This window comes from Camelus bactrianus, chromosome 33 (assembly GCF_048773025.1).
Source record: "Camelus bactrianus isolate YW-2024 breed Bactrian camel chromosome 33, ASM4877302v1, whole genome shotgun sequence".
NCBI lineage: Eukaryota > Metazoa > Chordata > Mammalia > Artiodactyla > Camelidae > Camelus > Camelus bactrianus.
Window position 1 is genome coordinate 8715415 of NC_133571.1, and position 18226 is coordinate 8733640.

The following is an 18226-nucleotide window of genomic DNA, read 5'->3' on the forward strand; positions in this document are numbered from 1 at the left end:
CCTGAGAAGCCCTTATCTCTCATCTTTGGCTGAGCTTGCAGCACTATGCAAGTAAAAAATGTAGGCTAAGGCAGAATTTTAAAATGCTTATGTAACCAGTGATGGCATGCCCCAGAATTCATGCAGAGAGGAACGTGGCAAATGTTGGGAGACTTATTGATTCAAGGCATTTATGAAATCTCTGATTATTCATTAGGTTGCCACTAAGCTAACTGAGGAGAGATTTCAGTGGCCACACATGATAAGAAATATTGACTTCACACAATTAATTCATAAAATTTGCTGAACAGACAGCAGAAGCAGCAACAACAAGCAATAACAACCAGAGGAAACTACAGCCAACCCTGGGGGGAAGGGAATCTGGTGTGCAGAGTGATCACATTGTATTTTCCAAATTTTCAACACTTAATAAAAATTATAAGACATACAAGAAATAAGAAAGTATGGTCTGTGTACAGGAAACGACTTCTGGTCGGTAGAAACTGTCCCAGAGGAATTCCAGATCTTGGATTTACTAGAAAATAACATTAGCTAAATTATTATAAATATGCTCAAAAAACTAGAAGAAGCCATGCTTAAAAGATGAAAGGAAAGTATCAGAATGATGTCTCACTAAGTAAAGAATATCCATAAAGGAACAGAAATGAGAAAAAGGACCAAACAGTAAATTTGTAGTTGAAAACTATAAGTGAAATGAAAAGTTCACTAGAAGGACTTAAGAGACTTTAACAACAGATTTGAACTGGCAGAAGAAAGTATCATTAAACTTGAAAATATTCAGTAAAGACACTGAGTAAGTGTAAGAAAACAAGTGCAAGACTTGTATACTGAAAACTCCAACAAAGGACTCATAATTTCCAAAATGATCTTGAAACAAAAACAAAGCTGGAGGACTCACACTTACACATTTTAAAACTTACTACAAAGCTACTGTAATCAAGACAGCGTGGAAAGATGGTGGAGTAGAAGGACAAGGAGCTCACCTCCTTTCATGGGCACACCAAGATTACAGCTATGTACAGAGTAATTATTGATGAGAAAGACTGAATGCTACCGGAAAAGATCTCCCACAACTAGCGATATAAAGAAGAAACCACAAGCAGATGAGTTGGAGGGGAGGAGTCGTGAAGACCCTTGCCCCAGAGAGAATAACGACAATTGCAGATCTCCTCAAGGAGTGAGGGGTCTGAGCCACACATTGGGCTCCCCAGCCTGGAAGTCTTGCACTGGGAAGACAAGCCCTCAGAACATTTGGCTTTGAAGGCCAGCAGGGCTTACTGTCAGGAGAGCAAGAGGGCTAGGGGAAATAGAGACTCCACTCCGAAAGGGTGCACACAAAATCTCACATGCTCCAGGACCCAGGGCAGAAGCAGTGATTTGAAAGGAATGGGTCAGATCCACCCAGTGATCTTGGAGAGTCTCCTGGAGAGGCAGGAGGCAACTGGAGTCCGTTCTGGGGGCAGACACTGGCCGAAGCCATTTCTGGGAGCTTGCTGTGCTATATGGACACTGGTACTGGCCGACACCCTTGTGGAATCCTCCCTGTAGCTTGTTAATGCCAGGACCTGACTCTACCCAGCAGCCTTTTGCACCAATCCTGGGACACCTCAGGCCAGGCAACTACCTAGGTGGGGGCACAGCCCCACCTACCAGCAGGCAGGCTTCTTTAAGACCTTCAGAGCCCACAGCCATTCCTGGACAGGGCTGTGTCCACCAGAGGGTCCAGGACCTGGCCCTACAGGTCAGTGCACAGGCACTAACCTGGGAAGCCCAGGGCTCTGCAGCCAGAGATCTCAGGGCACAAGAAAGGACCCAAGTCAATAAAATGAGAAATGAAAAAGAAGTTACAACCAACACCACAGAAATACAAATGATCCCAAGAAATCACTACAAATAACCACATGCCAATTAAATGGGCAACCTAGAAGAAATGGACAAATTCCCAGAATGTAGAGTCTCCGAAGCTTGAACCAAGGTGAAATAGGAAACATGAACAGACAAATTACAAGTAATGAAATTGAATCAGGAATTTAAAAAAAAAAACCAAAAAACTCCTAACAAAATAGTCCAAGACCAGATGGCTTCACAGGTGAATTCTACGAAACATTTGGAGAAGATTTCACACTTAGATCCTTCTTAAATGATTGCAAAAAATTGCAGAGAAATGAATGCTTCTGAATTCATTTGACAAGACCAGCATTACCCCGATACCAAAACCTGCTGACGATATCAAAGAAAAAGAGAAGTACTGGCCAATATCACTGATGAACATTGACGCAAAAAATCCTCAACAAAAGTTTAGGAAACCAGATGCAACAATACATTAGGAGGATCGCACACCATAGTGAAGTGGAATTCATTCCATGGATGCAAAGAGGATTCAATATCTGCAAATCAATCCATGTGATACAGCACATTAAAAAACTGAGCTGTACACTGGAATGTGACACAACATTGTAAAATGACTATAACTCACGAAAAATGTTTAAAAATATAAAAAAATGAAGATTAAAAATCATGTAATCATCTCAATAGGTAACAAAAATCTTTTGAAAAAAATTCAACATCGATTTGTGATAAAAACTCTCCACAAAGTGGGTATGGAGGAATCATACTTTAACATAAGAAAGACCATGTATGAGAACCCCACAGCTAGTATCACACTGAATGGTGAAAAGCTGAAAGCACTTCCTCCAAGATCAGGAACAAGACAAGAATGTCCAATCTCACCACTTTTATTCAGCATAGTATTGGAAGTCCTGGCCCCAGAAATCAGAGAAGAAAAAGAAATTCAAATCAGAAGGGAAGAAGTAATACTCACTATGTATAATATGTTTGCCAATAACGTGATACTATACATAGAAAATCCTAAAGACGTCAGCAGAAAACTACCAGAACTCATCAATGAATTCAGCAAAGTTGCTGGATACAAAATTAATACAGAGAAATCTGTCACATTTCTATACACTAACAATGAAGTATCAGAGAGAGAAATTAAAAAAGCAATCCCATTCATAATCACATCAAAAAGAATAAAATACCTGGGAATAAAATAACCAAGGAAGTAAAAGACCTGTACTCAGAAAACTATAAGATACAGAGGAAAAATTGATTGAAAAAAATGGAAAATTGATGAAAAATGCAAGATGAGAAAAAACAACTCAATTAAAAAGTGGGCAGAGGACCTGAATGGGCATTTTCCCAAAGAAGACATACAGATGGGTGACAGGGAAATGAAAAGACACTCAACATTGCTGATCAGAGAAATTCAAATCAAAAGCACAATGAGATATTGCCTCACACCTGACAGAATGGCTGCCATCAAAATGACCACAAATAACAAATGTTGATGAGGATGTGGAGAAAAGGGAACTGTACACTGTTGACAGAATTGTAAATTGGTGTAGCCGCAGTGGAAAACAGTATGAAAGTTTCTTAAAAAACTGAAAATAGAACTACCATATGACCCAGGAATTCCACTCCTGGGTATATGTCCAAAAAGCCCCAAAACACTAGTTTGAAAAGATACATACACCCCAATGTTCATAGCAGAATTATTTACAATAGCCAAGACTCTGAAGCAACCTAAGTGTCCATCAACAGATGAATTGATAAAGAAGATGAGGTGTATATACACAATGGAATACTACTCAGCCATAAAAAGGATGAAATTTTGCCATTTGCAACAACATCATGGACCTCATTATGCTTAGTGAAATAAGTCAGAGAAAGACAAACACTATATGTTATCACTTATATGCAGAATCTAAAAAAACCCCAAGTGAATGAGTATAACAAAACAGAAACAGACTCACAGATATAGAGAATAAAGTAGTAGTTATCAGTGGGGAGAGGGGGAGGGGAGGGGCACGATAGGGGTAAGGGATTAAGAGGTACAAAGTACTATGTATAAAATAAATAAGCTACAGGGACATAATATATAGCATAGGGAATAAACCAATACTTTACAAAAGCTTTAAATGGAGTATAGTGTAAAAAAAATTGTGAATCACTATGTTGTACACCTGAAACTAATTGCAAATCGACTGTACCTTAATTTAAAAAAAAGACATTGTGGTACTGCCATGAAGATAGACATGTAGATCAATGAAACAGAGCTGCAAGGCCAGAAATAAACTCATATATGTACGATGAACTTTTTTTTGTCATTTAAAGATAAATTTTATTACATAAAGATTAAACCTCTGTTGCAAGGAGATTCATATCAGATTAAACAAATTTTTCCAATGACTCTGAAGAAATGAAATTTACTAAATATATCTTTGAAAGTGTTTTTGCTTCAGGTTGCTACAAAAAGGAGTGAAAGTTATTTTGAATGCTAGAATTAAAACAATTTGCTACCATATTGGTCCAATGACTCCTTTTATGAAATTAGGAATTCTTATGAAATCATAAATTTGTATGCTTGGAAACACTGTCATACTCCACTTTGGCTTGAAACTTATAAATTCTTCTACCCATCATATTCTTTTTTAAAAAACTACTTTTAAAGATTGATGTATAGTTGACTTACAAAGTTATACTAGTTTCAAGTGTACAACATAGTGATTCAGTGTTTTTATAGATTACTCTATGATTAACTGATTTTTGACAAGGGTGCCAAGATAGTTCAATCAGGGAGAAACAGTCTTTTCAATAAATAGTGCTGGGAAAACAAGATACTCACATGCAAAAGAGTGTAATTGGACCCCTCTGTCACACCATATAAAAATTAACTCAAGGTGGATCAATGACCTAAATGCTTTAAAACCCTAGCAAAAACTTAAGTATAAATGTTTATGGCTTTGGATTAAGCAACAGTTTAATAGGTATAATGCATAAAACAAAAGCAACCAAAGGATAAATAGATAAGTTGGACTTTATCAAAACTAAAATCTTTTGTTCTTCAAAGGACAACTATCAAAGTGAAAAAATAACCCAAATAATGGGAGAAAATATTTGCAAATTATATTTCTGAGAAGGGCCTAGTATCCAGAATATACAAAGAACACTTACAACTCAACAATAAATAGACAAATATCCCAATTTTAAAATCTGAATACTTTCTCCAAAGTAGAAATATAAATGGTAAAGAAGTATAATATGAATATGACGTAGCTTTCAAAAAAAGGTAAATAAGCACATGAAAAGACTCAACATTAATAGTCATTAGGAAAATGCAAATCAAAACTAGAAAGAGATACCACTGTGTAGAGATGCTACCTCACAGCCACTAGGGTCACATATGTCACTGAAGTTGGCATCTTGGAATTTAGCATAGCCATTAAAAGAAAACTTTGTTACGTATTACTGGAAATACCATGTTTTGTTTTGGTTTTATGTTATATTATGAATATTATACACATTTTACCCATCTTTCTTAGTGGAGATTACCATTAGGGGAAAACTGACCAGTTTGCACTCGAGAAAAATTAAAATTGAGAAAATGTTCCCCTTATATCTGGCTTCGAAAACATACACACTCTCACCATTCCATTGATTTTATTAATGCTCCCATAAATGAATAAAATTACATGACATTTTCTATATTTTAAATTGATCACTCATTAAAGACATATTTGAATTTAACACATTCATTATTCTTGTTTGAGGTATAGTTTATTTGGTATAACACAGAAAATAATGCCTTTATACCATGATCTTTCCCATCCTTGACTACTCAAGACCTGGTACATTCTTATTTTCTTGCCCTTCAAATGCTACTGGTGTTGCATCTAAATAAAAGTTTAGATTGGCTGTGTAACTGGCTGTGAACATGTTAAGCCAGGAGCCAAAAATCTAGGTCTAAGTAGTTACAAAAAGCCTAATTTGTGTCCTGAGACACACAGTTGAACACCACTGAGTGGACTGTTCCCCTCACCGAGTGACCCTCAATTCTCCGTTTTGGTCTGAAGGAGCGGGAGTGGAGTTGTACATCTGAGAACGTAAAGCCTTTGTTCACGTGTGTCAGAGTCCTGGCTTGGAACTGAACATAGAAGGATGCAGTGGCAGCAGAAGCAAGTGTTCCCGTAGCTTCCTTTCTAGAAGAGGAGTTTGCTGGTGAAGAAGACGAGCAGGAGCTGAATGGCATATCTGATGGGGCCGAGGAAGGCTGTGTTGGCCAAACTATTGGCTGTGGTTTGGGCTGTGGCTGAGGTTCGGGCTGAGGTTCGGGCTGTGGTACGGGGTGTGGGTTTGCTATGGTTGGTGGATGTGGTATGGTTTGTGAATATGGTATGTGGTGTGGGTTTGCTATAGTTTGTGGATATGGTATGGGTTCTGGCTGTGGTACGGGTTGTGGATGCCAGTTTAGGGGTTGTGGCTGGCAGTCTGCGGGGTGTGGATTTTGATTTGTGGGTTCTGGCTGCTGGTTTGTGGGTTGCGGCTGCCGGTTTGTGGGTTCTGGCTGCCGGTTGGCGGGTTTTGGCTGCCGGTTTGTGGGTTGTGGCTGGTTTTGGAGCTGGGGTTGTGATTTGCTTCATTGTGGAGATCTTGGTCATGGATGTATTTTTCACTAGAAAAAAAAAAACAATGGCATCAGAACCTCTTTTGGGTGGCAGGTGCACACTGGAGAGAGGAGACTAATCTGATAGGATGCTGGAGCCAGAGTTCATGAGCAAAATTCAGTAAGCACTTCTCAAGGGCTCAGAGTGTGTAGAGGACGGGGAAACTAGGAGGGCACAGGATGTCAAGGAACCAAAAATAAGAAACAATCTACCCTTAAGCTCTGCACAGCCCTACAGGAGAAGGAACTTACACTGAATTTACATAACCACTGAGTTTGTTGTTAGGTGGGTAGTCTGCCCTCACATGTCCTCATGTTCTTAGTATTACATTGGATCAATCGGTGCAAACATGGTCCAGAGTGGTGCACTTTAATGCTTTTTCTTTTTTGGTCTTTGGTTTCTTTGCTCATTTCAAAGGTTGCGTGTAAAAGTCGTAAGAAATAGACAGCATCCAGACCCAAGGACGGCCACCTCTGCTTTAAAGTAAGTGGAAAGAGGCCCCGTCCAACCTGCGAATCTCTTTTTTGTGGTGTCTGAGAGACTGGTCATTTTCACATGCAGGGATCTGACCACATGTTAGCGTTTTGAGGTTGCCTGGCGGAGAAGCAGAGAAAGCCAAACCTGGGGGGTTGTCTGATCCTGGAAAACTAGAGCTTGGCCGTGACACCTCCAAGGGTCTGAGTGGACCACAGAGGGGACTATAAGGAAGAAGGCGGGAAATGTGCAGTGATTTGCTCCAGCCTGTGCACCCTGCCCCCCTGCAGGGCGCCTTCTAGCTCTGTGGCAGTATCTTATCTCGTGGAACATTTCCCCAGGGCAGGTGTTCCTCTAGGCCACCCCTGAGCCAAAAGTCTGAACACAGCCACTTTCTTTTTCTCTCTGTCTCTTTTTTTAAAATCTGGATTTTATTAGCATGGAGCTAAGGAGTTCTGACCAGAAACAAACTTTTTTTTTTTTTCTTTCCTACCATTTATACCAGTGTTCCTTTTGAAAATGCCCCGGAGAAAGAAAATAATGTCTGTCTTTTCACAGAGGGGAGACCACCAAGGAAACACTTAAGGCGTTCACATAATAGTTTCATTAGGCATAATCACTTTAACATTTGTTGTTGAAAATCGATAAGCCTTTGACCACATTTGCAATGCCTGACTGACAGGAAATTGAGCCGCATACTAGATGTACTTCAGAGTTTGGGGGCTCGTGAGGAAGATCTATTATCTGGTCGTGGAGAAGACTGATGTTTCTTACTCTTGGTTAAAGCCTGTATTTAAACACTTCACACACACACACACACACACACACACACACACACACACACATGACTGTCTTTATAGTTTTCATGTCAGTCAAAGAAAAGTGGAAAAAAGTATAAGATGTGGACTTTGAGTCCTAGCTTTGCCATTTACTTTCTGTGTGGTCTTAAGCAAGTTACCAGTCTTTTCTGAACCTCAGTTCCTTGAATTTGTTTTAGCTCCCCAGAAAGAGGCAAGAGAGAAGCAAAGGGGCAGAGAAGGGAGACAAGGGACAAGGAGCCTCAGGATGGCTTGAAGTTGGGGACTGCAGCCTGGGAAAGGCCAGTGGGATTTCCTGGTGGTGGTGCTGGAGGCCAGAGGCTGCTCCGAGAACTAGTGAAATGATTGGTTTTCTGTGCTATCAACCCTTCTTTGTGCGAATCTCCCTTCTCATCCCATAAGCCCTTTGGTAACACCTGCTCCAGCGATGAAGGCTTTGTGTGAGTGGGAATTCTTTGTGGAAACCGAGGGAGCAGCCGACTCTCATAGCCACGTCTGTGTGGTGTTGACTGGAAACGGCTCCTGAGCCAGAGTCTGGAGTCAAGGTGACTGAGAGAATCAGAGTCCCCTCAGAACTGGCAGAAATGTTGGGGTGGGGATGGGGATGCTTTTGTTTTGCACAGGGCACAGGATAAGGGGCTGAGCTAATCTTATGCCGATCTCAAGGTGCTAGGAGCCTCAGCTGGTATCTGGGTGACACATGACTAGAAGACTCTGTTTTGCTAGGACACCCACAAAATAATTTTCCGGGCTGATTGATTTCACTGCCAGATACGGAAATAGGCTGCAGAGGAACTTACCTCTTCTCATCAGGTCCTGGGAAGAAAATGCAGCCACTTTTTGCGAATCGACAGTGAAGGTTCTGTGGAGGGCAAATAAATGAGAGAGAATGGTGAGGAATTCACAAGTTCATTTCACAGTTGCTGCCTTCCCAGCAGACCCCAGCCCCTTAATTCCTGTTGTGCCTACATTCTCTACAGCACAATTAGCAGATCATTAAGTCCTGGTCTGCTCTATATTGTCTTGACTAAGATCCTCCCTGATCTTTCTCCAGACAAGGTAATGTCCATCCCCCACCCTCACCCACGCCAGCACCCTGAACTCCCCACAGGCTGGTATACACCTCTGGTCTTCGTTCAGGTTAGTCTTTCTGATCGTAATAATCCGGCCCAGGGAACATCTGCCTACAGACTCATCAGTAACCTCTGGGAAGGCATTTCTCCCTATCATCATGAACCCAGACAGATCTCCATCAGACAGACATGCCCCTGTGCTGCATTGCTTTGCCATCAGCCTCTCCTCGCACTGGAGGACCAGCTCCTTGAGGGCAGGTTCTGTTGTCCACAATGCCTGACACGTAGTGTCACAGGTACTTAATGGTCATTAAACGAGCTGTGCAGCTTGGTGTGTTGTTCTCCTGTCAGTGGGCCCGTTCAGTCTGTTGTTCATTTAACAGTTCGTGAGTGCACGACATGCCAGTCACTGTGCTTGGCGCTAAGGGGACGCTGGTGAACACTGGCATGCTTCTTTCCTTGATGGCTCTTAAAGTCTCTTTAGAGAGGGAGATTTTAAACAAATAATCGACCAACAAGTTAAGTAACTGATCACCATTGTGATACGTGCTCTGATGGAGCAGTGGAAGTTATGAGAGTGAGCAAACAGGAAGCCGGGAGTTGATCTGGGAGTATAGAGAATTCTTTCTGAGGAGGTGATGTCTAACCTCAGTATTTATTTCTCTGTGGGCCTTGCCTCCCTACACCTCACTGTGAAGTTCTGTGGGCAGGAACCTCTTCATATGCCCTTTTGTGCCCTACCCCACAGATGGGGCTCTCCCATCCTGTATGCTGCTCCCCTCCAGGTGTCAGTCTTGTCATACATGGTAAACAAGCAGAGGAGCCAGTGCACCATCGTGGTGTGAGTGAGGAGGGGTCTGGAGACTGCCCTGTCAGTGGGAATGTGTGTTTCCATTGCAGATTGTCACTCTGTGGTCTTTTATCTGTTGTTGCGTGGAGTGTGGAGGCCTTAAGGAGGTGAGATGAAAGGAAAGTCATTGCCCTCATGAGTCCTGACTGGCTTCTAAGAGCCTGCTGTCATTGTGAGGCTGGATTGTAGCAGCTTCCTTTGGATTCCACTCTTGCACGTCTCTCTGTGGGCATAACAGTTCCTCCTTCAGAGCCAGCTAGGTTCCACCAGGCCCAGGGCGTGGCAGCAGAGGGTGGGGTGGCTTGACTGCATCATTGTCTCCACTGTCCCTAGACACCTGGTGGCTGCTCGTGTCTGGACACGGCCCCGATGGTCAGACCTGCCCTTTCAGTACAAAACGGCAGTCAAAGTGTAAGGATCTCTCAACATTTGGTTCCTACAGTGAATTTGATAACAAATCCCTAGCTGGGAGGGAAGTTTGCTGTTGTTGTTGTTAGCATGTAACATGAGCCCTCAGGTGGCCTCACCGCGGAATCTGAATGTGTCCATTTTGTGTAACACTAGGAAGCCAGTTTTATTACACAATCATCACACTTCTGCCAGCAAGCCACTTTCAAAATGCATGTGTTTTAAAAACATGATTCTCCGTGTGGTGGTGAAACCAGGTCCACCTAAAAGTGAATTCCTCTGTCGAGTTTATGATTAAACTCTCTGCTTAGAACGTTATCCTCTTTCTTATCCCCTGTTCCCCTGAGGATTGAGGAGCATCAAAGAAAAGGGGGAACTGAAACCAAGCAGGACCCTGCGGGGCCCTTCCTGGTACAAAAGCCCCTCTGTGTCTCCCCATTTCTTGTTTGTAGAAAAAAGCATTAGTCTCCTAAGCTTTCCCTGAGTTTCAAGAGTAGACTCAAGCAGTTACTAATGAGGGAAGTGAAGGAGTGCAGAAACAAAGGAAAAGTAGTCAAGAAATAACAGTTCCGTGATAAAACAGAGTTCTGGTTCCTCCTCGAGGGTTATAGATAATAATGTGACACAGATCTTTGAGTTGTTTTGCAGGAAGTAAGACCCAGGTGGAGGACAGTGACTACATGCTGAGCATAAGCACAAAGACCCCAGACTGGTTGGGATCAGAAGGCTGATGATTACAATTCATGAAACATCATCCTGTTACAACATCACCAACCAATCAGAAGAAAGTCATGGCCCCAGCAACCTCACCACAAATGTAGCCTTTAAAAGAGCTGCCCAGAAAGCTGATGGGAGCTTATGTCTTTTGAGCATGAGCTGCCCATTCTCCTTGCTCGGTGCCTGCAATAAATGCTGTACTTTCCTTCACCACAACCTGGTGTCAGTAAATTGACTTTGCTGTTCAGTGGGCAAGTGGATTCAAGTTTGACTTGGTAAAAATGGGGACCAAGAGCACCCCTCCCCCAGGTTCTTGGCCACAGGCAGTTTCTCTGCACCCTAGCTTAGCAAGAGCTCCTGGAGGACTGCATGGAGAAGGCAGAGAGGGGAGCTCCAAGGTGGGCAGGTGTCTTCAGTACCAGAGTGTTTTTATTTTTAATTGTTTGTCACTGCTGTTTGCCCTGCCTAGCTCTGGAGTACTGTCTGCCCCAGACTATCAGGAGTGAGTTGGGTTGTGGTGGGAAGGGATAAAGAGAATTTGAAACAAACAGGGTGCCAGTGATAAGGATTCTCTGCTTGACCAAAGTTTACTTGGACTCTGGAACCTTCTCCTAGGCCCATCTGTGTACTTCCTTGGAAAATCCAGTTTTAGCCAGAATCCTGTTAAGGCAGTATAGCACAAACCTCCCACCCTCGATATCTGATCACTTTTATTATCTGATTGAGTTTCTCATCCTCTACTTTGTGATCACCCTGGCCTGTCTTCAGCAAGAATCCTGTTAGGTCAGTTTGGCAAGAGTCCCCCTTACAGGGTTTGATGTTTCCTTTTAGTGTTTTTCTATCCATTGACACTCCTACCCTGTTCCCTGGCTATAAATCCCAGGTACCCATGTTGCATTCAGAATTGAGACTTGTTCTATACTGAGGTCTCTTGTCTTAATTGCAATAGTCCTGAATAAAATCTGTTTTTATTCATTCATTCATTCATTCATTCACTCATCTTGCTTTAAGTACTGTCTGGCTCTGGTTTTATTTAACACCAGTTCTTTCTCTTGGTGCAGAGCATACCTGGTATGTGTGCGTGTGTGCACATGTATAGTGTACAAACTTCTACAGATAAAAGTAGAACAAAGAATGGGGAGGTGGAAAAGGAGTGCAGCTATTGAATCCTCCACGTCACATCGGGGTTGTATTATGAGTCCTCCAAGGTCAGTATAAAACTGCAGAAACCCAATATGAAATTGTAAAAGCCCAAAGCAAATGATATATGGATAGGTTCTTACTGTAGCTGAACTGAAGATAGGTCTATGTCCCCAGGAGATACCCATTTTGCCTCGAACAATTTGCTGCGCGGGTTCTTCAGTTCGTACATGACACTGTTCGTACAATTCTTGTGTGCATCTTTCCAGAAGCCTACTGGTTGTGTCTTGTACAGTGCTCGCAGGATCACAGCTTCAGTGTTGTTAGTCACAGGCACTGATACTGGGAGGAAATGATAAGGAAACAATGAACCATCTGTGCCGTAAGACAAGAGATGAGGGTCATGAAATCAAAGTGAAGTGTGAAAAAAGAAAGTTACAAATATTATGTACATATAGTAATGTCCCACTTTTATAAAAGAAGTTGCAGAAAATCTGGAAGGGAATAAATACATCAAGATATTATCTATGGTGATATCTTGGTAGTGGGATGATAAATGATTTTTATTTCCCCCCTAGCTGTTTTTGTGTGTGTCTGCTTTACAAGTTTTCTCCAGAAAAAGGTGGACAAGTTGGACGAAAGAAGACCTATACTCTGCTTTGCTACATACATCTCAAGATGAGAGCTCTGCCCTTCTCTCAGGGGGAGTGGAGTGTGGGGAGAGATGGGGTCGATGCCTGTGAAAGGGTGAAGTGGACTCCCCTGGGAAGTGCTTCATGAAATAAGGGACTATTACTGCCAAGTCAAAGCCAAACCCATTGTTTTTTGGTTTTTATTTTTTTATTTTTTGGTCCCAGAAATGCTGATGTTCTTGGTCTCTGTTGTTGAGGCTGAGGGAAGAAGGAGGCAGGGCCTCTGAGCCCCAAAGGCACTAATCTAAGTACATGTCAAATAACCACTCAGGGTTCCCTGAACCCTCTAGTCTGATGACCTAGGTTAGTACGCGCTCACGGGGACCCCGCTGACACTTGTTAGTTCCACTGGTTACTTTCAGCATTCTAACGTGTAATGGGTAGGGGATTTCAAGAGAATATTTCAGTTTGTCCATTTCCTCCCTTAGAAGATCCTTTCTGAACAAATCTCTCAGTGCTTGGTGATAGTCTTTAGGGCCCTCTCAGCCACCCAAAACTCCTTCAAAGTCTTCTCCTTCAGAAAGCAAAGAAAACTGACTGTGTAGCAGAATACGATCAGACAGTCCTGGATCTGAATTGTAGTTCTAACATTTAAGGACAGGTCACTTAGCCTCTGATCCTTGGTTTGTTTACTGTTCATCACTCACTCCCCAAATATTTACTGAGAGTCCACTTTGCACGAGGGTTGGTTCTATGTCTGAGGATAACGACATTATTCCTCCCTGTATGAACATTAAGATATGCTATGTTGAAAGTTTCCTGTGAAGAGTAAAGAGAAGTGTGTAAAGACTTGAATGTGAGTGGGTGTCAGATAAATCTCGATTGCTGTTTTTAGTATGAAACTTTTCTCTGTTCTGTTTGTTTGTTTTTGCCAGTCAAGGTATCTGAGCCAGATCCCCGGGGCCCTGACTTGCTCAGCCAGAACCTGGCATCTGTCCTGGTTGTGTGCATGATGGTGAGGTGGATGGTGACAAGGGACGGTGTCATGCAGATAGTCATCAAACCTGTCAGCTCTACCATGGGCATGCTCCTGCCTCTGTCCTGTGTTCTGTTCCCTGCTCCCTGGCTTACATGCTCTGTTCACTCCTCCTGGCCTCCACAGTCTCCTCCCTCCAGGCTGCAACCAGATCAGATTTCCCCAGCCAACACTTCCATCAGGACCCACAGCTGTCGAAAACCTTCAAAGTGCCCTTGTATTTCAGAGCCTCTAAACATTTCTGGTTCTACATTCCTGCTTCTGTTCTGTCAGTTGCAGTACACATGGCTCTCATGAGCCTCATTACCCGGCGCACTCTGCTGTTCGCACCCCCACTCCAGGGGTGGCCGTCTTCTCTGGTTCTGCAGACGCACCTGGTTCGCCTGCCCCTGGCCTTTGCTCATGTCGGGGGCCCGTCTGGAATCCTTCCTTCCTTCTCATCACTTATCCCAGCCCCACTTACTCTCCAAGATCCCGCCTCTGGGCCAATTCAGCCCTCTTGCCCTCTCACTCCTGAATCATTGATTCATTTATTTATGTTTACTTGCGTTGAGGACTTAATTATGTTCTGGCTTGTACTATATGCTGTCATTTCATCTGTGTCAGTATCTGGCTATCCCCAGTGCTGGGCACCTGGAGGGCACTAAATCACTATTCATAAATTGATGTTAAAAAAAAAAAGTTTGTGCATCCGATGTTGTTTAGTGCCTTAATGATGAGGGTTCAGGGAAAAGGGCAAGCAAGTTACATTTCTGTTGCCCATGGAAGTTAAGCAGCGGTGGCAGGCGCTTACCCGGGACAGTTGTAATAGGAATGCTACTGCATTACGAGTTTCTTTGACTGATACCAAGGCATACCCAGAGAACCTGTTCTAAGATATTGCCTTAGCTGCACTTTTGTCTTGGAAACTGCCAAGCCGTTTATACATGTTGCTTATACCAATGATAAGACAAATCCTGAAATTAAAAAGAAAATTCAACATTAAAATCAGGGGAAGTGGTTGGCCTGTGTGTGCATTTACTCAGTCTCCGCAATAGTCTGAGTCCCAGCCAGGTCCGATAATTTCAGTCTGCCAGGAAATCACGTAGCCTGTTGTGTAATTCCAGGTGTGGGATCAGGCCCTTCTCATCTCCCAGGGCACAGGATTTTGAGTCTCAACTTAAATCCTTCCTGTAGCGAGTCAGTTTATCCCAGAGCGTTAGCACATTTCTTTCTGAGATGAAATCAGATGAGGTTTCGGGGAGTGCATGGCACATAGTAGCCATTCAGTGAACCGTGGTCCTCTCCTCCTTCTGCTTCCTAAAAGTGCTCCAACCAACACCTCTGTAAATGCCGTGATTTCTCTTCTCATCTAGCATGGTCCCCTCAAAGGGTCTGGTGTGTTGGCTTTTGATTCTTCTTGTGTCTTCCTACTTTAAGGAGGCTCCACTGCCCCCCCCATCTTCCCAATATAGGTTTCTTTCTCTTCCATTTCAGCCACAAAATCCATCACTTTATGATATGTTATCTTAAGTCAGAGGTCTGAGGTGTCTTTTGCAGTAGTCCCTCAGACCACCCAGGTCCTTCCCTGTATACAACATCACACAAGATGGTCCTCATCTTGAATAGAAGGTTATCTTCCCTGTCCTGATTAGGAGAAGACCCACTGTCTGCAGGAGAGGGACATAGGGAGCCCCATCCCAACTGAGACACTTAGTGACAGTCCCCGTGAGAAAATGGAAACCAGGACAAGCCAGGATGAGTGTGCGAAGGCAGGCCATAGCCACGCTTATGCTGAAGCCTGCAGTGTGTAGAGCATGGGTGTGAGCATCCTTATGTTCTACCAGTTCTAAGCCAGGTAGGGTAATATGGCAGACAAGAAGGTAGGCTCTGAAGCTGGGCAGCCTGGCTGGATAAAGCTGGACAAATCTTGGGTGTTTTTGAGGTTCAAATATTAGCTGCTAACTGCTAGTGACCTTGGGTAAAACTTTAACTTCCCTGTGCCTTAGTTCTTACCTGCAAAATGGGGCAGACAATAGCATTTGCCCTTGGATCAGCCCACAGCACAGTAAGACATCTTATCTCTCATTACTGTAACTGAGAGGCAAATCGTGTCTTGGCTACGAGCAGGGTCTCTGAGGGCCTGGTCCATCACTCAAGTAGCTGTGACCTAGCGAGGTACTAACAGCTCTGCCTGTGTTTTCTCATCTACAAACTGGGAATGACAACATTATCTACCTTGAAGGTCGAGGGGGACTCAATGCACTAGTCCCTGTAAACAGCCACATTAAATTTGTTATCATTAAGAAAGTCATTAGACAGCACTTGCCTTGACATGTAGGCTTGACTGATCCCAAAGGAATATTCATAAAATATTTCTAAGCACCTCAAAAAAGCCCCGGATTAGGAACAAAAAGAGTAAGATCTGCGAGCCAGCCAGCTCTGCTGCTTACTAGCCGTGAGACCCCAGGAAAGCCATTTCACTTCTCTCAGCTTCAGGCTCATACGTGCGTTGGGAGAGTAATTCCCTCCCTGTCTAGCTCACCAGATTTTTCACCCATAGCCTAAATGTGAGCAGTGCCTCCTAATGTTGAGCAGTATACAGTCATCCATGGTGGCACTGCTTATCAAGTGGATGGAAAAGAGCTGCCAACTGCGGTGCATTTATTATCCCTGAAAATAACACAGATGACCCCCACCGCTGCCCGACACAGGCTGTTGTAACCTTGTTTTGGAGAACGCCCAACTTATTGAAGTGAGACAACTTGCCGCAGTTGTGCCCTCGCTGGGACTCAGGTACACTGAGATCTGGGACATACTCAAGATCACACAGGTTACGTGCAGAGGCCGTCCCAGCCCACCCATTCTCTTCCATGTTCTCATCCTCCCTGTTTCTGTGTCCCATCTGGGTGAAAAACACGTGCTTTGCTTGTGTAGTTGAAAGCAGGGATGGAAGGGGGCACGCCCAGTATTCTGGCTTCCTCACCTCAGAGAACCAAGGACAGCAGAGAAGATGGCTTCTACTCACCTGTGTACATTGTGTTGCTTTTATAGCTCTTTGGGAAGGCCTGGACTCCCCCGTCAGTGGCACCGATGATGTTACTCAGTGTTATGCAGTTGCCGATAGGATACTGACACTTGGCAGAAGGAAACAGCAGTCCGAGGCACAGAGACAGCACCAGGGGCAGCAGTGGGGAACCAAGGACTGCCATGGTCTTGGTCTGTTTGGAAACTGCTGGACCTGGGACTGGTTAAGATGTACGACTCACCTGTTTATATGCTCTGGGCTGGATCTTCTGGGTGACGTCATACAGGCAAATCTCCCTTCCACTCCTCCCTAAAATGAACTGGCTTCTGGAATTTGGCCTAAGTTATCACTAGGAATGAATCTCCCTGTATCTGTCACCATGATCCTTTATCAGTTCCAGATTGGCCCAGGACGGGGAATGTACTGGTCATGGACTTATTTTGCATCTCCATCACCTCAGCATTTGGTATGTGAAGAAAGCCATGAGAAGGGTGAATGCCAGCAAAGTGAAATCCAGAGTTGAGTAGTCATCTCATACCTGGCCTGCTTAGACTCTCCACTCTTTTCCCTGTGGGAAACTCAGGTATAAAAGCCCTTTTTCTCATGGAGCATTATGTATCCTTTTCCAGTTCTTCTTAATCGAACATGTCCCCTCACCCGGTTCATTTTGTGACTAGCACCAAACTGGAAAGATTGTGTTTCTGGATTTATATTTATTTCCTTGGAAAGAAATGACTTTGTTCCTTCTTGCTCCTGCCTGACAATTTCCACTATAAACACCATAACACAAAGAAACTACTGGAAAAAATCAGAAAGTGTATTTTCTCATATTTCTTCTGTGATTTTAACGCACTCACTGAAGGAGAAAAGAGGAAAGAAGTATTCTATTTTCTGAATAGAAAGAAAACAAAAACAAGTAGAATTGAATCAAAAGGATATTTATATATGTTTCTTCAAGAGAAGTATTTACGGAATAGGAAGTAAGGACCTCTGAAGAAAAACGTTTGTTTAAGAAAAATGGCTAGATCTCACTGAGCACATTAAGCATCGTGACATTCTAACTTGCCCTGTCCCCATCCCTGTCACCTTACCTCTTTAAGTAGCTTTAGAAACCAACAACCTTGCAACTCTGGTAGCCTTGAAGACCGTCAAACTAGTAGCCAAAGGGGAAGGGACAGAATGGGTTTGGAGGTCACCCCAAAGCCTCATTTCCAGAAAACTGTCAACGTAACCTGTCCACAAATTGCTTTCAGAACTTGTTCTTTGCAAAGAGACTTATTGCTAGGGTATTTGTTGAAAATAATCAGTGAGGAGTTTTTAACAGTGCATCTGCCTGAAGCAGTGGTTGCAACTGGGACTAACAAAAAATGTAAAAGAAAATACTGGGGAATGAGATCTTGGTTGGGAGATTTGGAAAGCTCTGGAACGCTCTGACAAATTCCTGGGAATCTGAAAGATCATGTGCATGTACGGGGCTATACACGTGCCCAGAAAAGACCTGAGAAGCCCTTATCTCTCATCTTTGGCTGAGCTTGCAGCACTATGCAAGTAAAAAATGTAGGCTA

General features: G+C 43.3%; 1 protein-coding gene across 1 annotated transcript; it reads right to left on the reverse strand.

Annotated features, from left to right (window-relative positions):
• Window positions 1-5530: 5530 nt before the first annotated feature.
• Window positions 5531-14925, reverse strand: LOC141575847 (uncharacterized). Its single transcript, XM_074356931.1, has 3 exons — window positions 12130-14925; window positions 8599-8660; window positions 5531-6514 (listed from the first exon to the last, which is right to left on the reverse strand). The coding sequence occupies exons 1-3, from the start codon at window positions 12216-12218 to the stop codon at window positions 6042-6044; spliced, it is 624 nt and encodes a 207-aa protein (XP_074213032.1). The 5' UTR covers window positions 12219-14925; the 3' UTR covers window positions 5531-6041.
• Between the last annotated feature and the right edge of the window lie 3301 nt (window positions 14926-18226).